This window comes from Sceloporus occidentalis, unplaced genomic scaffold (genome assembly GCF_023333645.1).
Source record: "Sceloporus occidentalis isolate IW3139 unplaced genomic scaffold, rSceOcc1.0.p SCAF_45, whole genome shotgun sequence".
Lineage (NCBI taxonomy): Eukaryota > Metazoa > Chordata > Lepidosauria > Squamata > Phrynosomatidae > Sceloporus > Sceloporus occidentalis.
The window spans coordinates 3,896,930-3,922,557 of record NW_028317025.1 but is presented as its reverse complement, the minus strand read 5'-3'; the positions used below and the strand labels follow the sequence as shown (position 1 = coordinate 3,922,557).

General features: G+C 41.1%; 2 protein-coding genes across 2 annotated transcripts in view; both read left to right on the top strand.

The window, feature by feature from the left end:
* The first annotated feature begins 1,600 nt into the window (after nucleotides 1–1,600).
* LOC149289490 (N-acetyllactosaminide beta-1,3-N-acetylglucosaminyltransferase 3-like) lies at nucleotides 1,601–2,620 on the top strand. The gene has a single exon (XM_089490543.1). The coding sequence runs from the start codon at nucleotides 1,601–1,603 to the stop codon at nucleotides 2,618–2,620; it is 1,020 nt and encodes a 339-aa protein (XP_089346669.1).
* Nucleotides 2,621–8,470: 5,850 nt separating this feature from the next.
* Nucleotides 8,471–25,628, top strand: part of LOC149289489 (epidermal growth factor receptor substrate 15-like 1) — a 92,644-nt gene continuing 75,486 nt past the window's right edge. Inside the window, exon 1 of the mRNA XM_089490542.1 lies at nucleotides 8,471–8,551. Within this exon, the coding sequence (XP_089346668.1) occupies nucleotides 8,471–8,551 (81 nt within the window). The remainder of the gene's footprint in view (nucleotides 8,552–25,628) is intronic.

Sequence of the window (25,628 nt, the reverse complement as noted above, 5' to 3'; positions counted from 1 at the left end):
TTTATTTTTTTTGCCTTTTTAAAAAAAAAAAAATTTCAACTTCAAGGTTACATTTTACTGTTTTTTTAACTATTTTTTTCTAATTATTATTAATTGTATTTTATTTTTTAATTTATTTTTACTAATCACACTGTGATTAGAAAGCTGGGCTCCATTGACTTGCATGGTTGAATGCAGTACCTGTATTCAACCTGCAAGTGGAGCCAGAGTTCTCTAGAGGGTCAGGAGACCGTCTAGCGAACTTTTTCACCTTTATTGGTTTTTTTCCCGGGCCGCCGCCATTTTGCTGATGGCGAAGATCACCGGCAGCTGCGGCTGTGACCGCTCTCTGGAGCGGTCACAGCCCATCCAAAGGTAAGTGTTTGGTGTCGCTGGATGCCTCCTGATCGAGGCATTCCAGCGACACCATTTAGGTTTAGGAGGTGATCGTTGATCGCCTCCTAAACGCTTTTAAAACGACAGACATGGCCCCTGGTGCCGATCGTGGCGTTGCTGAATGCCTCGAGGTCGAGGCATTACAGCAACGCCGTTTGGGTGCAGAAAGCGAACGTAGATCGCTTTCTGCACCCGCTTAAAGGCGTGCCGGTTCTGGCACGTCATTTGTCATAATCGACTTGTTTTTCCGTGCCGTGCCAGAACCGGCAATTGTCATTAAGGGGTAAAATAGCTTAGGTGACAAGTTGTCAAACAACACTCTGTAAAGTCAAACCCCTAACCACGCCTCTAACCACACCCCCTAAAATAAAGTTTCTGTCCTTAGTCATTTGACATTTTGGGAAGTATGTTAGTGTCCCTTTATTTTGTGTATCCTGAGCTATACACATTGAGATCCACTTTATTGCATTGCCTGCATATCTTAATATTAATTAAATGCTTCTATTTCTGTAGTGTTCTCCCTTTGCTGTCTTATTCTGTAGGATTTTTTTATTCTGTAGGATTGCAATAAGAGAAAATAAGAAAAAAAAAAAGGTGTGTATTATTGTGAGTTAGAGTTGCTACCTCAACCAGTTCTTCCAAAAGACACATACATACATTTTACAGGCTATTACTGGCACATGTAAAGAGTTGCATGAGAATTTATGGAATGTATATGTTAACAATAAAGAATCAACTAATCAATCATAATAGTAGCTATGAGACCACCATTAGTTAATGGATTCCTTTCTGAATGCATTCTATATTTTTTGTGTATTTTGTGTATTATATATATATATTATATGTGTATGTCCCTGACAGAATTATGAAGCAATTCTTTCACTGAAGTGAGAGTGTATATTATGAAATACAAGCACAATACATTGAATTTTACAGATATACATGCATAAAAGTAAGATATTCCTTTCTTTGTATGTGCTACAGTATAGGATTAGTTTCTGTGTCACACATGGTAGCATAAAGAATAATAGGCTTTTTAAAAGCAGTATCTCATTTAACATATTTATCTATTATTTCCAGGGTTATCAAGAAAAGGCATTTTCTCAAGGTCTTGATTGGAATAGTGGTGACAGTCTTTGCTTTTCATTTTACCATCTACAAAATGTTTAAAATTCCTGTTCTTCCCAAGAAAAAAGATATAAGGGATACTCTTTCTGGCATTGATATGGCCTTGACAACACAGCCACCTCTTCAATGCAAAGAAAACACTTCAGTGCAAAAGTTCCCTAAATTTGATGATCAGCCTCAAGCCATGAAAGACTTTCTGACTTATCGCCATTGCAAGAGCTTTCCACAACTTATAAAATCCACCATGAAGTGTGGAGGTCAAAATAAATCCAAGGACATCTTCCTATTATTAGCTATTAAATCTTCCCCAGCCAATTATGAGCGTCGAGAAGCAATCCGAAAGACATGGGGGGCAGAAGAGATTTATAGGAATGTCCAAGTGAGAAGATTATTTCTAACTGGGATTCCAAAGTCACAAAAGGAAGAGAAGCATTTGAATAAATTACTGGAGATTGAGAGCCATACATATGGAGACATCCTGCAATGGAACTTTCAAGATACGTTTTATAATCTTACCCTGAAGCAGATTATGTTTCATCAGTGGCTGCAGACTTGGTGCCCTGAAGTTCAGTTCATCTTCAATGGAGATGATGATGTGTTTGTCAACACATTTAATGTACTCACATATTTGTATAGCCTAGGAAAGAATGGAAGGACTAACCACCTCTTTGTCGGACAGTTAAATATAGGCATGCCCCCTGTCCGGGAATCATACAGCAAGTACTATGTTCCAGAAGAGCTGTTTTCAGGAAAACTATTTTTGCCCTACTGTGGAGGTGGTGGCATTATCATGTCTGGTTTTACGGCCCAATCTATTTTTAAGGCATCAAAGAAGATCCCATTGTTTCCCATTGATGATGCCTACTTAGGGATGTGCTTAGACCAGGCTGGACTGAAGCCAGATAACCATGAAGGAATGAAGACATATGGAATCTCACTGTCAGCATCGGTGGACTCATTTGATCCTTGCTATTACCAGTACATGTTAATGGTGCACCGGTTTTTGCCATACGAGATGCTAGTTATGTGGAATGCCTTACAGATCAAAAGGTTCGGATGCAAAAGAAATACAAATTCACAGAAACTAAATAAACAGAAACAGTATCAGCAGTCGTAGACAATGGGCACAATTCTATGAACTTTTTAAAATCTAGAGCCTGAATGTAAACTCCCCAGTAAGCAAATCAACTCAGGGAACAAATTCAATATATGGCCACTAACTGCTCAAAGCAAAGTATACATTGGTGAGTTGGTCTAATAATCACAGGTGATTCTAAATAAGACCAAAGATCATCTGGTGCATCCAAATGCAGCAAAAACAATTAAAAAATTAAATTCCAATTGATTAATTAAGCCGTAAAAATACATAGTGGATCTGCTTAAGTTAGCAACGTTATAACCAGAACCTACTTCAGTAACAGACTAATTGCACAAAGAATAAATAGACTGTTTAAAGTATAATTATGCTGACTAGTGTGATTAAAGTAGTACAAAGGTAGTCAGCACCTATTGTTTTATATAGCACAATCATATTGCACAGCACTGTACAATGGGTGAACAGGACATAACAAGTGTATATAAATTTGTTAAGTAAAAAATGTTAAGTAATTGTTCCTAGAGCTCAAGTGATTTGAATCTTTACAATAAGTTAGAATAGATTCAAGTAATTGCTATGTTTAACAGTCATTCAATTTATTTAAAGAGAGACAAAAAATGTCACAGTTAAATAATTTGGCCTTATAATAAAAATAATAATAATTGAATTTGCCAGGTTCAAAGATGTCCCAAATAGGACATGGGAAGGCAGGATCATCAGCTAGTAAAATTCTTAATTAAAAAATGCACACCTCCCAAAAGTAATATTTTAGCCCACAACCAACCTGTCAAACCCAGGCATGGGTGATATCACTGTACTCGGAAAATGTTGCTGAACACATATTGGGGTGTTCTTTGGCAGTGATATATACCAGAAGCTGTAAAGTTATATTTGAAATACATTTTGTGCAAAAAAAAACCCCCACAAAAAGTGACTAGTATAACATTTTGTCAAAGGCTTGTGGTAGAATTAGTACATGGAAAGTATTAAAATACAACTATTTGAAATACCCTGGAATGCCTTGTTTTCAAAAATATATGATTTGATGGGGTAAATTGAATTGGTCAGCTTAAAGATGTCCTTAATAGGACACGGGGGCAGTAGGACCAGACGTCAAAATTCTAAGTTGAAAAGCTAAATTGTGCATGTCCCAAATGTGGCCTTTTAGTCCCCAAATAACCTGACAAACTCATTGTGATGGAACCTCCTTACCTCCGTCAGAACCTTGCTTCCTCGCATTCCAGCTCTCAAAAGAGCTGAGGAACATAATATTTGCTGCCACCATTCACCCAAACCACTAGCCGAAGCTTAGTGTACAAGTGTGGGCAAAAGTTTTGGGAATTACACAAATATTAGACAGTCTGCTGCCTCAGTTTAGATGATGGCAATTTGCATATACTTCAGAATATTATGAAGAGTGATAAAATGAATTTCAATCAGTTGCAAAGTCCCTCTTTGCCATGATTTGATATTTGATATTCTGCAAAAGGTACGGGGATTGGACTGCTGAGGCCTGGGGCGGAGTCATTTTCTCTGATGAATCCGCTTTCCGATGGTTTGGGGCATCCAGAAAGAAGCTTATCCAGAGAAGACAAGGCGGGTGCTATCATCGGTCCTGTGTCATGCCAACTGTAAAGTATCCTGAGACCATTCATGGGTGGGTTTGCTTCTCAGCCAAAGGAGTGGGCTCACTCACAATGTTGTGGTCAATCCTCAAGAGGCAGATGGACAAACAAAAACCCACAAAGTCTGACAAACTCCAAGCATTGATCAGTCAGGATGTGGCCCAGAAGTTGACAAAATGCCAGCGCAGATTGTAGAGGTCTTGGAAAATAAGGGTCAACACTGCAAATATTGACTCTTTGCATAAACTTAATGTAATTGTCAATAAAAGCCTTTGACACATGAAATGCTTGTAATTATACTTCAGTATACCATAGTGATATCTGACAAAAATATCTAAGTACACTAAAGCAGCAAACTTTGTGAAGACCAATACTTGTGCCATTCTCAAAACCTTTGGCCACAACTGTAGAGTGAAGAACAAGAAGAACAACACCCAGAGCAAGGAGTGTTGGCAATTCACTCATTCATCAGGCAACACCAATGTAGAGTGAAACAGTAACTCATTTCAACAGTACAAGGAAATAATGTACATACAATAGACACAGCAAACCACACACAGGCCTCCTTTGCACATGGCTCAACCCACCTCAGCCCAGTAGGGGGTCGCTATTGTAGCCTGTGGGGAAGATTTTAAACACAGGCAGTTCCCTGACTTCTGGCTGAAACCTGCTGGATATCAGATCTTAGTGCAAATACTAGGCGTGGAGGTCTTTGTCCTGAAAGTCCTCAACAGATGGAGAGTTACACCACACATAAACCCCCTCCCAAAATGCAGGGGCCCCAAAGACGTAATCCCAATTGACCCCCTGTACCCACGTTGGTGGAAGGTCCCGCTGACCTTGGTGGACTGTGGCGTTCCTGCTGATGTCAGTGGGTGTTCTGAAAACATTCCCATTTAAAGGGGAAATGAGCAGGGAATGGGGCGTGTCAAGACCCCTCTCCTGTAACCCAAACCCAGACCGTTGCCAGGTATGTTAATGTATATTCTCCCTTTTAAAAAACAAGGCCTCAGGGAAACCAGCTATAAAGATACCACCAGGGATAAGCCTTCAAATGTTAGTATTGTGGGGCCATACCATCTTACAGGTAGAGCCACTTTAGGATATGCATAAGGTGCAGGCAGATAGCACTTGGCTTATCAGTCCACAAGAAAGTAGACAGGATTTGTCTTCCAAAGGATGGACCACTTTCAAGGAATTGTATACACACACAAAAGGATAAGCATATTTAAAAAAAATAAGAAAATCAGGGAGTGATTAAATTATAATTCTGTTATTTAAAAGTAATGCCACAGTGTCTGTTACAAAATAACTCATGAACATATACAAAAAGTCCATATTGTGACACCCCTGTTCCCAATGAGCTGGACTCCTCGATATTGTATTCAGAGAACACTTAGTGAAGATCTCACTACAGCTCTAGAATCCACTCCATCATGTTCATGTTCACCAGATGCAGTATATTGTATGTGCTGTTCCCAGCACATAAGGAGATAAGGAGCTTTGGGCTCAAAAGCAATTATACAAGTAGGGTCCCTTCTCTAGAGTCACAGCCTTTAGCAAGCTTTTCCCCACTGTTTTTTCTGCTTTCTACCTCTTGCAATCTTTTCCCCTTTTGTTCTTTCTTCCATCTTTGCCAATTTCTTTTATTGGCTTTGTTTCTCATCTGTTCTTGAATTATTAGAATTCATGGCATCATGACATTGGCTGATCCAACAAATTTCATTATCGATTAGTTAAATCGATTTTTAACTATTCAAAAATTAGGGTTTTTTTCAGAGCAAACGCTCTGAAAAATACCTCTCGTTTTATAATCCGTTTGTGACTCACAGCAGTTATTACTTACCAGTCCCTCCCTGCAGTCACAGCCGATTGGCTGCAAGGAGGGACAGGGAGAAAGAAAGGGGTGGAGCCAATGGGCAGTGACTGCGGGGAGGGAAAGGGAGAAAGGGGCGGTGTCAAACTGATGATTGGCCCCGCCCATTTCCTATAGCGTACACATGGCTTAGGAACTCATCTAACTGTGAGTATAAAATTAATATTTGGGCTGTTGAAAGTTAAGGGAGGTGGGGGTTAATTTAGGGGCAGTTATAGTTAATGGGGTTTAGGGTTAATTTAGGGGCAGTTATGGTTAATAGGGTGTTTAGGGTTAATTTAGGGGCATTAATCTTCAGGATTAATGTGATGCTGAGCACTGAGGGTTAATTTAATAAGGTTAATTTAAGGTGCAGTTAGAGGTAAAGGGGGGCAAACTAAGGGGAATCTAAATCCTGGGGGCAGTGAAGAATAACCCTGTATTTATTTATAAAAGTATTGTGTCTGTGAAGGAGTCTGTGAACGAGTCTGCAAACCTATGAGGGCACTATGGCATATCAGGGGGGCATACGTTATACCTGGGGAGGACGGAGTGACATATCTGGGGGTATAAGGCATAATGGGTATATAAGGCATATGTGGGGAGGGCGGTGTGGCATGTCTGGGAGGCAGTGTGGCATGTCTGGGAGGCAGTGTGGCATATCTGGGGGTATGTGGCATATCTGGGGAAGACAGTGAGAGTCAGTACAGTCTTCCCTCCTTCTGACTGCACCGTGACATTGAGAGTTCCTCTCCCCTGTAATCCTCCCCAGAGTCCCTTTGTCCCCTCATTCACTAAACCATACGGCTCTTTTACTTACACCCTGTAGTTCAGGTATAGATCAAATAAATAACACATGGAAACAGCACATGCAACTGAATAAGACAAAAAAAACTTGTATTTGCAGGTATACATAAATAATGTATGGAAACATAGCTTTGCAGGTATAAACCAACAGAACGCACAAACCCAGCATTGCAGGTATAGATTAACTGGAAATCACATGTAAACTCAGCACTGAAGGTATAGATCAAATAAACAACACATGGAAACAGCACTCCAGGTATTGATCAACTGAATAAGACAAAAAAAACCTTGTTTTTGCAGTTATACATAAATAATGTATGGAAACATAACATTGCAGGTATAAACCAACAGAATACACAAACCCAGCATTGCAGGTATAGATCAACTGGAAATCACATGTAAACTCGGCACTGAAGGTATAGATCAAATAAACAACACATGGAAACAGCACTCCAGGTATTGATCAACTGAAAAAGACATACAAATCCTAAATTTGAAAGTAAACATAAATAATGTATGGAAACATAGCAGATACAGATCAACAGAATAATACAAAACCCAGCTTTGCAGATATATATATCAATTGGAAATTACATATAAACGCTGCATTAAAGGTATAGATAAAACCCCCTAAATTACAGGCTTAGATCACAGGTCGCACACCCCAAAGCCAACCCTGGCGTCCACATTGCCCACATAGAACCTGACCAGCACCCAATGAGTCAACTTTGTCCCCAAACAGCTGAGCGTACGCCATCTTTGTCCCATAAAAACGCTACCTGTGCCATCTTTGTCCCCAGTGCTTAAACACTCTGCTTATACCATATTTGCTGTTTTTGACAAATCAATAATACACCTATGATTCACACGAACACTTTTACAGTCACTCACTAATTCATTTTCATTCACACAATCATTTGTTCTTTCACACAAATTATTTACACATATTAATTAATGCATCCACACATTAATCCATTCATTCACTCTCTCTCTCATTCTGACTCTTTATTTCAATATTCTTGCCACCCTCCTTTCTCCCTCCCTTCTCCCTATCTACCCCCTCTCCCTCCCTATCTACCTAATCTACACCCTCTCCTTCACTATCTACCCACTCTCACTCCCTATCTACCCACTCTCACTCCCTATCTACCCCTTCTCACTCCCTTCTGCCCTATCTACCTCTTCTCACTCCCTATCTACCTCTTTTCACTCCCTATCTACCCCCTCCTCATTTTCTACCCTTCCCCCCCTTTGAAGTTCACTTACCTTGTAGAAGTCCAGCAGTGGGATCACGAGGCCTCTGTCTCCCTGTTCTGCTGCTGTGTGCACGGCTTCACTGCTGAGCGCCGGAATTTGACGTCATATACCAGCGCTCAGCCTGAAATGCCAGCACCGCAACCAAGACAGAGGCCTCGTGGAGAAGAGTGAGAGGCGCCGAATAGTTGCTGAAAACTTCCTTAGCGACCGTTTGGCGCCTCTCTCTCCTCCATGTCTATTACAAAAAAAAAAAAGACGGCATTTCAATTGGGGGGCACAGCATGCTGTGGGGGGGGCATGGCCCCTCTGGCCCCCCCTGCCGATGCCATGGGGTCACTTAACATTGCATTTCATGACCCAGCAGGAGTAGCGCAGCAACCAGCTGAAGAAACTGAGTTGTGTGCCTGGGTATGTATGTGTAAACATGTGTCCTTGGTTATATTAGTGTGTGTCTGGCTATGTTTCTGTATGTGTGTCTGGGTATGTTTGCATGTGCATTTTAGTGTGAAAACATTTGTGGATATGTTACAGTGTGTGTCGTGGTATGTTAGCGTGTGTGGGGGAGTATGTTAGTTTGTGAACATGTCTTTTTCATGACATGTTAGCATTGTAATTGTGTGTATTTTAGTATTGAGTTAACATGTGTTTTTGGTTATGGCTATGTGTGTGGGTATTTTAGTATTTTAACATGTGTCTTTGGGTATGTTAGCATGTGTGTTTGTGTATGATAGTGAAAATATGTGTCTGGGTAATTGGTATGGTTCTTTAATGTTTTGGGGCTGTTTTTCTGCCAGAAAGCTTACAATAGGCAATGGTTGGATCTTCCAGCAGGACAATGATCCACAACATACATCAAAATCAACACAAAAATGGTTTACTGACCTCAAAATCAAGGTTCTACTATGGCCATTCCAGTCCCCTGACTTGAGCCCCATAGAAAACCTGTGGGGTGAAATGGAGAGCCCACCAGCATTGACATTGAAATTTGGCAAAGGGATGTAGCACAAAGTATTGTCTAGAAGAGTGCCAATAATTGTGCCACACACACACATATATATATATATATATATATATATATATATATATATATATATTTTTTTTTTTAGAAACCTGTGTTGTATTTGCAATTGTTAAATATCCAGATACTTTTTTCACAGCATTGTTTGCTCATCTTTACCAAGGGTGCCAATATTAGTTGAGGGTACTGTATAGTTTTATACACCAATCAGCCATAACATTATGACCACTAACAGGTGAAGTGAATAACACTGATAATCTTGTTATCATGGCACCTGTCAGTGGATGGGATATATTAGGCAGTAATGGAATATTTTGTCCTCAATGTTGATGTGTTAGAAAACAGAAAAATGGGTAATTGTAAGGATCTGGGCAACTTTGATAAGGGCCAAATTATGATGGCTAGATCACTGGGTCAGAACATCTCCAAAACTGCAGTACTTGTGGGGTGTTCCCAGTCTGCAGGGGTCAGTACCTATCAAAAGTGGTCCATGGAAAGCAAACCGGTCAACCATTGAGAAGGTCATGGCGGTCAGGTCTAATTGATGCACATGGGGAATGAAGCCTGGCCTGTGTGGTCTAATCCATCAGACTACTGTAGCTCAAATTGATGAAAAAGTGAATGCTGGTTCTGATAGAAGGGTTTCAGAACACATTGTACATTGCAGTTTGTTGTGTATGGGGCTGCATAGCCACTGACCAGTCAGGGTGCCTATGCTAACCCTGTTCACTGTCAAAAGCACCTACAATGGCCACGTGAGCATAAAAACTGGACCACAGAACAATGGAAGAAGCTGGCGTGGTCTGATGAATCACGCTTTCTTTTACATTACGTGGCTGGCCGGGTAAGTATGCGTCGCTTATCTGGAGAACACAAGCAAAGGATCTGCGGCTAATGTCTTGGTGACTGATGCCACAGCACAGCTGTGTATATACATGCGTGCACATAGCACATTCTCTACTACCCTCCTGTCTATTCCTTCTGGCCTGTAGCTCCCTCACTGAGCCATGATCTGATCAGGTCCTGCAACATTCAGCAGTCATCCTTCCTCACTTACACTGCATGCTGAGAATGGACAGGTGAGAGGTATGGACCAGTCAGAAAGCCAGGAGAACACCATAACCTCAGCATGGATTAAAAAGAAACTATAGCCCTCTGCCCTTCTGACCCAGTTCTGCCTCCTGTTGTCACCTCATGTGCCTATAGCAGCTGCAGTAGCACGTTCCTCCAACTTTTGTGCCACTAGTGTGCCATCTGTGAATGAAAGGCATGTTGTGCAGTAGTGCCACTCCATATGTTGAAGGTGAAATAGATGGTCTTGCCAGCTGCTTTGGACAGCTAACCATTTAACAACACACACAAAGGGAGGGAACTATATTTCTGCTGAAAATGCTGCAAGAGGAGAGGCTGTAGAAGGGATCAAGGGACTCTAGCAGCTGCCTAAAGGCATACTTCAATCATGGAGAATGAAGCCTTTCCACAGCAATAAGATGTCCAAGCAGCCATGTCAATTTATTTGACTGGTGCTTCCACATGACCATAAATGGAAATCCCCAAAGTGTTTAAGGGTTGGTTGGTGCCATTTGCGTTGGACAGTGCTGTTGCTGGTGGTGGCTTTTGTGGGTTTGCTGCTGGCATCTGTGCTGCCAATTTGCCCCTGAAACAAAGTTGCTCTTTATACCTTCCCTACCATATATGAATTTCCAGGGGTGTGGCTGTAGCAACCAATAGGGAAGGTGCCTACCTAGCAGACCCCTACAACCTTGCTACAGATGCTCCTGTGACACCAACTTCCTCCAGAACAGGAATCAGCATATCTGACCAGGAATGAGGAAGCCGCCTCATGCAAACTCTCATCCGAAACAGAAGTCAGCATATCTGAACGGGAATGAAGGAGCTGTCTCTAGCGGACTTTCAGGTCCAGGCGAAGGTACTCTGCCACAAGGAGACCTCCAGACAGGAACACACTGGGTTGGTTGTGGAACACAGAAGCTATGGAACTGTGAAAAAGTCATAACAGGCAGGGAGCCCTCTTAGAAGGGCAGACGGCTGGAAGCCCACTGGCAGACAGGTTTCACAAACAGTGTATCAAAGCAGAGGTCAAAGTCCCGGAAATCAGGCATATAATCACAGCACATCCAAAAGCAAAAACAACAACCAGATCCTGGGCTGGAGGTGAGGCTGATCTTTTAAAACTTGATGACGAGGCCAGGTGAGAGAGGCGGGGTTCAGTCCATAACAGAACTAGGCAATAACACAGTGAGTTTAAGTCCAGCCAGGCCTCTTAAAGGGGCGGCCACGCCTTGCGGTCTGTGGGACTCTGGGTGATGCCTGACAATATGTGTGTTTGTAAGCTGGAGTGTATAGGGTCAGTGTGTGTGTATGGGCAGATGTATGTGTATGGGCAGGTGTGTATAGGAGCAGTGTAGGTAAATGTGTGTTTGTAAGCTGGTGTGTGTATGTGTATATGTGTGTGTAAAGGCAGGGGTGTGTGAGGGCAGTGTATGTGTCTACATATGTATGTATGGACAGGCATATGTTAGGGCAGTGTATGTGTATATATGTGTGGGCAGTCGTGTGAAAGGGCTGTGTATGTATATATGTGTTCATGGGTAGGTGTGTGTAAGGGCTGTATATGTATATATGTGTTAATGGATAGGTGTGTGTAAGGGCAGTGTATGTGTATATGTGTGTTTATGGGCAGATGTGTTTAGGGGCAGTGTATGTGTGTTCATGGGCAGGTATGTGTAAAGTGTAAAATAACTTCTGTAAAAAAAATAGTGAGAAGGGGGAACAATTTTCCATTCTTGCGTTGGGCGCAAAAGGAGCTAGCTACAGCTCTGCTCACAACAACCAGGCAAAGCAAGAGACTGTCGCTCTGTCTCTGCACTTATGTATACTATAAAGAAAAATGTTCAATAGCTGTCCTCTCTTTCTCAGGTCTAAAGCAATACGTTAGGAAGACAGAAAACTTGTATTTTAATTATTAAGTTATTAAATAAAAAAGGTATCACTGCATACTGCAATCTTATTTATCGTATTTGCTCGACCCTGATTATACAATGACCCCCAAAATTTGAATATTAATTTAGGAAAAAAAGAAAAAGGTTTTTACTAGTAAATATTAATTTACATGTAAACTATTTTTTTATTATTTAATAAAATTATAATTATATATACATATTATAATTATTTAATAAAAACTATGAAATGCATTTCTTGTTTTTATTTCCTTTTATTCGCCAACCTGCCCCCTATATACCACTCTGCTCCCCCGATATGCCTTATACCCCATTTCCTAATCTGCCTCACTGATATGCCTTATACCCCCCTATTTGCCACTCTGCCTCCCTGATGTGCCTTATACCCCCTATTTGCTACTCTGCCTCCCTAGTTCGGCTTATACTCCCCTATTTGCCAATCTGTCTCCCTGATATGCCTTATACCCCCCTATATGCCACTCTGCAACCCCAGACTTGTCCCCCTGGCATCTAGTCGGGGCAGCTGGTGAACATCTGCGTGATGCTGCCACTTCCACTGGGGCTTCTATGACTGAGCATCGGAAGGTCATGGGGTCCGTCGAGAAGCCGCGATGTAAGTGTCGGGTAGCAGAGGATGTTGTGCGCAGATGTCCAACGGCTGCCGGAGAGGAGGATCCAGGTCCTCTGCAGCACTGCAGGGATCCTTCTCTCCCATGAATGTCTACTCGCAACCTCCGCTGCTACCTGACACTTCTGCTGGGGCTTCTACTGCGGAGTGCCGGAAGGTCATGTCAGTCCGGCACTCCGTCATAGAAGCCCTGGCAAGAAGAGGTTGTCTGTGGGTATGGTGCAGACGTCGACCCGCTACCAGAGAGGTGGATCCAGGTCCCCTGCAGCGTTGCAGGCGTTTTTTCGGGTGTTGCGGGCGGGAGCGGGCGTTAAGACAATGTACCTGTGGGTCCCAGTAATCCCGCAGGGCTGCCTTCGCGTTGCTCGCACACGGTGTCTCTTCTCTTGTTCAGCCCAGGAACCCAGTGGAGTCACTTGAATTTACGTCACAACTCTGCTCCATTCCTGCTTCCGGGGCAGGACAAGAGAAGAGACGCTGTGTGCGAGCAACGTGAAGGCAGCCTTGCAGAAGTGTGCAGGAAATCTGCAGTTCTGGTAAGGGGGTGGGGGATTTTTAATGAGTATCTATGAATGATTAGTATCTGTGAATGAGGGAATGAAAGTCTTCACTATCTCTAAAAGCTGTGACATAATGTTGGCGGTAGCAGGCAGTATTGGACACATATGTTGCGGGAGCGGGCGGGATTGGACACATATGTTGCGGGAGCGGGCGTTAATGGTCAGAAATTCGTCTGGAGCAGCATTAAGAAAACAGTCCCGCGCAGGGCTCTAGTCTGATTATAAGATGACCTCCAATATAAGACAAAGGATATTTTTCAGAGAATTTGCCTTGTCTTATATGTGAGCAAATACGGTATATATATTTACAGTGAAGGAAAAAATTATTTGATCCCCTGCTGATTTTGTACGTTTGCCCAGTGACAAAGACATAATCAGTCTATAATTTTATTTGAACAGTAAGAGACAGAATAACAAAAAATCCAGAATAACGCTTTTCAAATAAGTTAAAATTGATTTGCCTTTTACTCAGTGAAATAAGTATTTGATCCCCTATCAATCAGCAAGATGTCTGGTTCCCAGGTGTCTACAGGTAACTAGTTGACATTAGGAGCATTCTCTTAAAGGGAGAGCTCCTAATCTCAGCTTGTTACCAGCATAAAAGACATCTGTCCACGGAAGCAAATCAATCAGATTCCAATCTCTCCACCATGGCCAAGACCAAAGAGCTGTCCAAGGATGTCAGGGACAAGATTGTAGACCTACAGAAGGCAGGAATGGGCTTCAAAGCCATCGCCAAGCAGCTTGGTGAAAAGGTGACAGTTGGTGTGATTATTCGCAAATGGAAGAAACACAAAATAACTTTCAATCTCTCTTGGTCTGGGGCTCCATGCAAGATCTCATCTCGTGGAGTTTCACTGATCATGAGATCAGCCCAGAACTACACAGGAGGATCTTGTTAATGATCTCAAGGCAACTGGGACCATAGTCACCAAGAAAACAATTGGTAACACACTACGGCGTGAAGGACTGCGGAAGAAAGCACACGTACAGGGCCGTCTGAAGTTTGCCAATGAACATCTGATTGATTCAGAGGGGACTGGGCGAAAGTGTTGTGGTCAGATGAGACCAAAATCAAGATATTTGGCATTAACTCAACTCGCCGTGTTTGGAGGAAGAGGAACACTGCCTATGACCCCAAGAACACCATCCCCACCGTCAAATATGTAGGTGGAAAAATTATGCTTTGGGGGTGTTTTTCTGCTAAGGGCACAGGACAACTTCACCAAATCAAAGGGACGATGGATAGGGCCATGTATCGTCAAATCTTGGGTGAGAACCTCCTTCCCTCAGCCAGGACATTGAAAATGGGTCGTGGATGGGTATTCCAGCATGACAATGATCCAAAACACACGGCCAAGGCAACAAAGGAGTGGCTCAAGAAGCACATTAAGGTCCTGGAGTGGTCCAGTCTCCAGACCTTAATCTCATAGAAAATCTGTGGAGGGAGCTGAAGGTTCGACTTGCCAAACATCCGCCTCGAAAACTTAATGACTTGGAAAGGATCTGCAAAGTGGGACAAAATCCCTCCTGAGATGCGTGCAAACCTGGTGGCCAACTACAAGAAATGTCTGACCTCTGTGATTGCCAATATGGGTTTGCCACTAAGCACAAGTCGTGTTTTGCAAATGGGTCAAATACTTATTTCACTGAGTAAAATGCAAACCAATTTATAATTTCTGGATTTTTTTGTTGTTATTCTTTCACTGTTCAAATAAACATACCATTAAAGTTATATACTGATCATGTCTTTGTCAGTGGGCAAACCTACAAAACCAGTGGGGGATCAAATCATTTTTTCCTTCACTGTATTTAGTTTTCTCAGTGGAATATTTTAGCAGCGGTGCAATTAATTAGTGCCCCCCAGTTTTGACTGTGCTATCTTATGTGCCCCCTATATATTGTTCCTAGAGTCGCCACTGACCCACAATACATCAGAAAGACTGCAATGTCCACGCAACTCCATTCAGACAGCACTGTGATGCCACAAATTGCTCATCTTATGGAGCGTACCACTTTTTTCTGCATTCACAATACTGAAACTAAGCATTGTACATGCAAATGCAGCCAGCAGCCACAACAAAACAGGGCATGCAAGAACGAACAACATCTGGGACACAAGCCCGGTTAGTAATGCTGTCGGAGCAAACGCTGGACAGATGGCAGCTATATATGGTTTGTATAATAAGGAAACCAACACTTTCTTTGGCCACTAATTCCGTTAGTTCCTATGATGCCCATATAGTTGTTAAGTCGTTCATACACCCTTTAAAGAAAGCAGCTCGCTCTCAGTCAATACGGCCATATCTGCCTATGTAAGCATACGACCCTGTAGAGGAGGCCGCGCCTTTTATCTTTAGTTACGACACCACTGCCTTCCAGAACTCCCTTCGCCGGTCTTAATTTCAATGACCACGCCCCTCTTGGGCGCGCTCCCTGTGACTGGCTGACGATGTGCGCGCTCCCGCGAGTGGCTGGAAAGATGGCGGCGCTCATCCCTCTCACACAGGTAACAACTGTCTGCTCAGTGACATTGCGGGGCTGGGAGGGAACCCGTGACCGGAACGGGCTCTGGGAATGAGGCGACTTGGAGATGTTTGCGTATTTAACACTAGAGGAGCATGCGACCAATTGTTTTGGTTCTGGGTCTCTGTCGAGATTTGATGGGGTGAGGCTGAGGCCTGGGATAGTTACTGTCAGATAGAAAGGAGAACGCTTTACAACATAATGCATCATATAGAAGCACTTTAGGTATACATCTAGATTGCACTGTCACTTAAAAGTTCATTCTTACACAATACCCGTCCAGTATAGTCACTTTGTACACATCTTGGCTTCACAGCACTGTTCAAGTTGGATACATATGGTTTTCTTAGTATACAGCTGCGTATTTAAATAGATCATGTATTCGCATATGTGCACTTGCATATGACTAATAGAAAATCACAAGTTGCTCTAATCATCTTGACCCTATAGCATTGACATTCAGACCTGCTTCCTTTCATTCATACACCCTGATGTTTTATGTATTTGCATACATGCAGCACCACAGCCATCTAGGTTAGGACGTTGCGTGTTTAGGATTAATACACTTAACATACTGACTTTGTAGCACACGAACGGGCAACTTTGAGTTTGCATAACTCATCGTGACTGCAGCAAAAGCTCTACACCCAATAATAAATTGGCTGTTTAACATTACATCAAATATAGGGCTTTCACTGCCTGTCACTTATAAAACCTGATGACATAGTGTGGTTCTGTGCGTCTCGACACGTCATGCTCTGTGCTGTCATTTCGGAAGTGCAGCGCTGATTCTTTCTATATAACCTATATTGTACTGATTTCACTTTGCTGAGATGCTGGGGTACGTTAGATAATGGATTGTGGAATCAGAATGCAAGCTTTCCTGGCATTTAGTAGCATTGCATAAAACCACAGGATGCTTTATCTAGCCCTCAGCAGTTAGCAAGTACAGCGATGGCTTGCACTTGAGTAGATGCTGTGTACGTGGTCTGCAGTCATGACGCGTAAATCAATACCGCTTTGCTGGTTTATTGTAATATGCAATCCTTCAGAGTTTCTCATGCCATTGGTGTAAAAATGCATAGAATAGTTGTTCTGTTGACTGTTGTTGTAAATTGTAAGGGGCTTATTCACTAAGCTGCAAATTGAGATGAAAACCCTTCATTCAAAGAACTGTATCCACGGTTTTTCTTTAAACCAGAGACTTGTAAGGCTCTGAGTTTGATGACTTCGAGACAGCTGCACACTTTATAGGTGTTGCTGTGGGGTGGCCACAGTGGCTACCACTGTTGCTATGTAAATGAATAAGGTGTATAGAATATGAATATTGTATTTTTGTTAATTAAATTGTGTAACTAACGTTAAGGCCCTTGCGAGTTCTTTAATATATATATACATTACCGGAGGGAGGAAAAAAAGATTACATTGTCTAATTTTTGTGCCAGTTTTGGTTGTTGAAGCAACCAGTCACTGGCAAGAAAGCGCTCGTGTTGAAATGAATGGATAACTTTCTGAGCTTGTGCCCAGGAGTCCTATTATACTTTAAGGGACTTGTAATGAGAGCCAGCACTGAAGATGGCCGTTGGTGAGTATAAGCTGGTGGTGTATTTGGCATGCCAAGGGGCATGGAGTGTGGGGAGATGGTGCCAATCCATGGGGAGGGGATTCTAATGAACCCCTCCCTGCATTTGAAAGAAGAAAAAAAAATATTAAAGGGACACGCCTAACATTCATTAAAGTACATACCTATGATGACTGGTGTGTCCCTTTAACAGGGAGGCAGAAGAAAGTTTATTCCCTTTATCTTCTTGTTTTGAAGTTAATTTTTGCAATGAAACAGCCCATTATGTGCAGCTTAGCACGAGCCAACAAATACTGCAATATTTTGATGTTTGCTGCAAGAAGTTGATGTATGTTACAGGACAGTGATGTCCAAATAGCTATCCACGGATGCACTTTGATTTGTCATCCTAACAAAAGCATTGCAGTTGAGAGGAACAAATTGATCACATAGACAATGCATTACATGACCCTTTATGTTGGAGAAATGTGCTGTGAATAAACGTTTTTAGGCTTGAGTTTTCATATACCGTATTACTCTTGCCCTGGTAAGCATACCTTGTATTTAGGAATACACATCTGATTAACATATATTTTGGTTCTCGCAAAGAGGTGTTATAGACTCTCTAGCTTAGGTAGAGGTACCAAAATTACTCAGACTCATGGTATGACTTTTTTATTATTGACATAAGTGACGGTATATGATACATGCTGGAAAAGTTTAAATAATATACATATGTATTTATATTTTTTTTTTCTGTTTCTCATTCTTGCTCTTTCAACCTTTTGCTCTCCACACTTAGTTGTAAAGCGATGCAGCCAAAGATTTTGTATCGTATGTAATTGAGTACTATAATTTAATAATGTATTGCCATGTGTAACCAGAACCGTGCATGTATGTGTACCTACATTTCTTGTTTTTTGCTTAAGAAACGGACAATTGAAGAAAAAAAACATACACTTTGGTTAAACTAGACTTCTGGTAAGGCCAGTACAGTGCATTTTAATTGGATCCTAATATATACTTGTAGTCTAAGGCTCTATAACTATCCCCATAAAAAATGTTCTGTACAGCACTACTGTAACCCATGAGGCTCTGTAAAATTCAGTATTACATTTTATTTTTGGTTCGTAGGTAGCATGGATGTTTTGCACTATAGATTGTGACCACAAAAACTTACATTAAATGACAATCACAGTAAAAGTTGATTTTTGTTTTGTATGTAGGTACTTCATTCTAGTGGTACTTTTCTCAGTGGCCAGCAGCAACTTGCATTAGAATAACTATTTATTCTTATTTCTTTTTGTTAGTGTATACACATCTTCGTATTGGGCATCTAATTGTCTGTAATCCATTTTGTCACACATCATGCATTGTGTAAATTGATGCCAATATATATACATACATTATTATTATAGTAAATGGGAACATTTTCTACAAATGCGCACAGGGGTCTTATTAGACCACACAGAACCCTCTCCAAGTATAGCACATGGAGTAAATGTGGGGGGTTCTACAGAATCTTCCATGCATTTGCAATAGACACTACTCTGCTACCTTATGCATTTAAGTGCAAATGATGGCTGACGTGTCCCTTTAAAAAAAATAAATACATAAATAAAATGAAAAAAAGTGCCCACTTTAGGGACATTCCAGCTATTATATGCACTTTTATTTAACTTTCATATGATAGCAGAGTGTTCCCTTTAAAGTTATAGTGCCCTTCTTACAGATGTATGGAGCGATTTTGCAGAATATCCCTCCTGAAATACTTTTGCCTTTTTCCCACCACCTAGCTGTTTTTTTAATTTTATTTTATTTATAAGAAGTAAGATCTTATGTCAATATGGTTTAAAGAGAAACGGCCCTGCTTGTCCTGAAAAAATATATTTTGTGTGGGTTCACTTTTATATCATAGAGGGAAATAATGATTGAAGAAAGGCAAACCATAAATGCAAAATGCTCTGATGAAACGCACTGAATGGACTGAGCAGACTAGTAGAGACTCTGGAGGGTCTGTCTACATCCTGCTTCCATCTCTTCTCACTTCCCCTGAGAGAAGATCATTGAGTGAGGGATCATTGGAGGGGAACATTTTCCTTATTCCAAAAAAAAGGGGCAAGAAAAAAATCCAAACATATTAAAATCCCCAGCATGCCCTGTGAACAGCACAAACAAACCCCAAAAACAAAACAGAGAAAGGACTGAGACCTTGTACATCTACCACTTGCAGGCTATTCTTAAAAAAGTGCAACAAAAAGAAACTACAACATATAGGGTACTTTGTAAGTGATCAACGTTTAACCACAGAACATGAATATAAAACCTAATAAAATAAATATTAGCATAGATCTTTTAATACATGTTAGCACTAATAATTATTACATTTTATGTACCAACATGGTTTACTTGTCCTGAAGAAAATATTGTTGGTGTGAGTGCAGCAAGCTCGGAAAAGAATCATGATGTAACAGATTGTAAAAATGGCGAATTGCTTTGATTTTCAGGGTTATGGGAACCCTTGCTTGTGATGGCACTAAACTGATATATTCTATTTCCGTTCCAGAACATAACTGTTTCCTTGGGTTAGTTTTTTGGCTGCAAAGGTTTCCTGCAAACAAGTGTACCATGTCAATGTATGTTAAAACAAAGAAATGTCCATGAATTGTAAATTACCCTTGATAGTCTAGAGCAGGCCACTGAGTAGCCATGTTAAATGTTCTGTACTAATCGAATGCTGTAATTGTAATCCAAATTATAGTCGTTATGTGAATGTTTCATATTGGTTTTTATTTCCATTGGGAAATCCCATGTGGGTGATTTGAGTGGAGGTTTGTGTTAGTTAAGGAATAGGCATTCTTTCCTTCCTGTATGGAGATGTCAGCCCGGTAATAAATTCATGTTATGTCCATTTCCTGTTGAGAGTGCTCACTAATACATTTGAATTAAAATTGATTTGTAAAGTGAATTTGTGGATGTTATAGTTACGAACAGATGTCAGGGGTTGAATTACTCGCATGATGCTTAGTTATTAGGTAAAGGAACTAACATGATTTTCTTAGGAGCCAGGAGAGGTGCATCCATGTACATCTTTGGACTAACTAGAAAATGTGTTAAATACCATTATTCTTTTGGGGGACCACATCCGCCTGAGTGTTATCAAATCCTGATATGTGATACAGGGGTTGTTGTGCCCAGTTTGGTCTTTATTTCCGTGATCAGAGAAACTGAGTTCATTGCAATCTGAGCAGTATTGCTTTTTTGGAATTGGATGTTTATACCCATTGCAAGCATGCTAACTTACAGAATGAAAATATCCCCAGTTTTATTAAAGGCAATTTCATAAAAACAATTGTTATGTTCTCTACTTTTGTTATGAAAGTCCCTGCAGTGTCTCTGCTCTGTAGAATGTTGATCCTTTCCATCTTCCATGATGTGGCTTGCCAGCCATGTTAGCATGCTAGTGTGTCATTGGCACATATGAGTCACGACATGATTCGGTGCCATGAAGAAAAAGGTTAGAACTTTAATTCTCATTGTATTTCTTTGCACTGTTCTGTTTCAGTCCCCACCCACATCTCCTGGGCTCTTACGTGGTTGATTATAATGCCTGTGCTGAATAACCTCCACCTTGCCAGTGCTGTCATCTGAAAGCTGATAGGGCTGCAGAACCTGTTTAGGGTTACAAATGATTGTTTTATTTTTTGGATGTTGACACACTGGTCATTGGTTGGAGTCATGGGTTTCACAGATACTAGTTACTAAGTATTCCAAGTTATTTGATTATGTTATATAATTGACATAATTACATGGTTGAAGTTTAGTAAGTTATTATTAAATGCAATTGTTTCGTTCTCTCAAAGTAGTTAGGTGATGCCTTACATGGAGGTACGCTATATGACCCAAAGTATGTGGGTACCTGGTCATCACAGCTGTATGAACTTGTCTAAAATCTAATTCCAAAACCATGGGCGTTTATATGATGTTGCTTCTACCCTTTGTCAGTTTAACAGCCTCCACTCTACTGGGAAGGCTTTCCACAAGATTCAGGAGTGTCTGTGGGAATTTGCACCTATTCAGCTAAAAGGGCATTTGTGGAGTCAGGCACTGATGTTAAACGAGGCCTAGATTGCAATTTGCATTCCAAATCATCCAAAAGGTGGTCAGAGCACTTGACTTCCTCTACCACAAACACGTGAAAACATGTCTCTATGGCCCTTGCTTTGTGCACTAGGCACATTAATGCTGGATCAGGAAAGAGCCTGCCATAAAGTTGGAAGCATACAATTGTTTAAGATTACTTTGTATTCTATAGCATTAACATTACCCTTTACTGGACGTAAAGGACATAGCCCAGACCCTGAACAACGACCCCAGACCATTATCCCTTCTTCACTAAACTTTGTAGTAAACAATATTCATTCTGTTAGGAAGTGCTTTCTTGGGATCTGCCAAACTCATCCATCAGAATTCCAGAAAGTAAAGCATGATTCATCACTCGAGAGAACACGCTTCCACTGCTTTAGAGTCCAATGGCTTTATACTACAGCCGATGCTACGCATTGCTCCGGCTTGTGTGCAGCTACTTGGCCAGGGAAACCCATTTCATGCAGGTCCTGACACAAATTGCTTGTGCCGATGTTGCTTCCAAAGGCAGTTTGATGATGTAATGAGTGATGCTACAGAGGGAAGGTGCTACGAGCTTCAGCACTCTGCAACCCTGCTCATTGTGCGTGGTCTACCGCTTTGTAGCTGAGCTGTTATTCCTAGATGCTTCCTCTTCACAATAGTAGCAGTTACAGTGGTATAGTTTATAGGATAGTGTTTTGATATTAATCAACAGTTTCTCTCTTATACCCTCACGCTGACTGATCACGTGTACTACAACTAGGAATGCAGGCCTATAGACACCAGCATCCTAATCAGTCTGTGGTATGCTTAAAGGGGGTACTTTAATGCATATAATAGCTGAGAAGTCCCCTGATATTGTGATGTGCCTATGCATTTACCCATTTTTTCCTTGCAGGAGATGTCTGCCCGACCACATCTCCTGCCATACGATAGACTTACCGCAAATCAGTCACAGCTTATGAGACCCAGCATGCGCAGAAAGCGGTCCCTTTATTTCAATGTAACGCTTACCTGCTATTGCTTCAAGAAACCAAACAGTGGGGAGAATTGGCTCACCACGGAGCAAGATGGTAGCTGTACTAATATAAATACCCAATTTTTCTCTTAACACCTTCGTGACCAATGATGTTCCATGTGGTTAGTATACAGTAGATACCCTGCGCTTACATGCATGTAATAGCTGGTACAGCCAATTAAATGCACGGATACAGTTGAAAAAGACATGAAAATGCTCTGTAGTGTAAAATGGCCCGGCCCTTTAATATGCATTATTTTTTTGGTGAAGCTTTCAGGTACAATATACCATCCCTTTAAGTGTCCATTCAAAGTAAGTTCCTTCCTAAATAAAAAAAAATAAATTAATAAAAACATCAAGTACTTTAAAAGGTGTACTTAAACCAAAGTTATCTATGCACCTCATGTTGTATTTGTCATTAGGCTAGGGGGAGGACACAGCAGAAATAAAGCAGACCTTCACACTTACTGTACTCTTAGTGTCTTGTGTTTTATTTTCAGCCAATAAGATCACAGATGAGAATTCCAAGAATGCTGCTGACAGAAAACCTTTTTTTGCAGCTTTATAATTGTATATGTAAATTTGTATTTACCTGATATATGATATAGGATGCTATAGATATTTGGGATCGGGCTAGGAAGCCCTCAAATGATCTCCTACTTCTATTATGTATGGACCATGCGGTATTCAATTAGCCTTTTTCCGCACACAGTTTTCATTCCATTAGGCACCAGGGTAATATTGATCTGCTATATTAAGGATAATTGCTACTGCACTATCCCTGTATCCATATAGAAAGAAATGAATCTATTTGTCAATAATTGGTACAGTTCAGTGTCTCCTACGCCCAAAGTATAGAAGTCTTTGATTTTTGTTTAAGAACTAGAAAATATATAGTTGATCTTTATTTTCTGAAAGTATGTCATCGATATACCTAATTCATCAATGTAATCCTCAGGGACACCTGACATTATTTGGTGTTAGACCTTCAAGCTCAACTCCTTATTAAGTAGAATGGATCCACCTGTGCACAAGGAAAAAGATACAGCATACAGTTTAGTGATCCCAGAGGAAATGGTGGGATAACATGCAAGCATTGTTCATTCTGATGCCTCAGCAGTTTTATGGATGTTCTGCTTTTTAGGATAGTCTTCCTTTTTCATTTTTTCCTCAGGTCTTTTGCTATGGTAGAACCCTTTTTTTGTCAGCAAATCTGAGGATTCCTTCCTGTGGGTGTTGGGAACTTCATAGAAACTGCAAATTTAGCTGGTTCCACATTCCTGTGATGTGTGAAGCTCTGGCCACGCAGATAGGAATCTTCTCTTTTGCCAATGCATCTCCTTGCGGATGGTCTTCTACCAAAGCATTTATGTAATTGAAAGTTGTATATCACACTTTTACCGACACAATAATATTTTTACACATTGTTATCAAATTAGAAATTATACTTTTGTTATGTATGAAATTTGGGTGATCTGGCTACTGAAACCCTTTCCTGGGCTTTTTGTAAAGGCTCTCTCTAGCACAGCGGACACTTCCCTAAATGAATCTGTGTATAAAAAGTGAATATTAAAAAAATAACCTTGTTTGCATATGCCTACCCATAATACATTGCAGTGGTGGTAGGACTAAATTTCTGGCTTTTCTGGTGAATGAAGACGAGCGTTTAATATTGTTTAATTAATTTGGAGTTTCACTGTTTTGAAATAAAATTTACTGAACACAATTCTAATGTTATAGTTAATAATGATAAAATTGGTTAGGACATTTTTGGAAGTCACCGTGGCAGTGATAAAATAATTACCCTTACTATAGTGGGTTCAGCTGTAGCTACATTATCCTCAGGCTTCTCTTGATTCAGGGAATAGATTGCAGTCTAGGTCATTGTTTTAATCTACTGCATAACAAGGTACATATTGAGCTTCCTGAGATGCTACTTCTGCTTGGGCCGGTCGATGAGGTTAAAGATCTTGGTTGTAGCTGGCCCACTAAGGAGCATTGTGCCTAAGCTTACTTTGTGATCAGTGGCGACTCTAGGAACAAAATATAGGGGGGGCACATAAGATACAACAGTCAAAACTGGGGGGGGCACCAATATTTTCCACCATTAAATCATGCCAGGAGATGATTCATCAGTAAAGCTCCCCGTCCCTGATATGTCTTTTGTGAAGTTTGTCGCCCTTGGAAAAACTGCAATTTTCACCATTGAATATTCACCTACTTTAAATACGTCACTAATGAAGACCAATGAACAGACCCTGAGTCTTTGTGTGTGTTACTAATCTAATACTAAGTACTATGTACCAATTTTACACAGCCAGCCACTTCCTACTTCAAAATGAAAATGAGATATCTAGTAAGAGCCAAATCCAATGAAGGGGGGTATTATGTACCCACTGGGACAGCGTTGCCTTCTTAGCAGTAACTGAGAGCATAAGAAGCAGAGCTTGCTTTTTTGCCATGGTGTACCTAGGTGCCTCCTGCGGAAAGCAGACAAATAAGGCCCAAAGACGTGTAAGATTAAATGTTAGTTTCAAAGTTTGAGTAGTATATTGATGTATCTGATACAACGCTTTTGGTGTCAGAGGGTAAGCTCATAGTAAAAAACACGCAGAGGCACAATAGCGCTTAGGACAGGCACCTGGGAAGCTCAATTCAGTTTAACAAGACATTTTTAAAAAAACTACACACTAGTAACCAAAATCTTTCACCAGGCCTGTTATATGCGTATCAAGCATTGCAATGTTTAAAACATGTTTATAAGTTGTATTTTATATTTCAAAGCTACGAAAATACCGGTATTAATGGACGTCCAGACTAGAGCCCTGCGCGGGACTGCTTTTTGAATTCCGCTCCCGCTGTTTTGAATCCCGCTCCCGCCACATTTGTGGCCGATCACGCCCGCCACCTTACCTGATTTCCCGCACAGTCCCGCAAGGCTGCCCTCGAGTTGTTCCCTCACAGCGTCTCTTCTCTTGCTCCGCCCAGGAACAAGGCGGAGTCACAGGAAGTGACATCACATCACGTGACTCCGCCTTGTTCATGGGTGGAGCAAGATAGGAGAC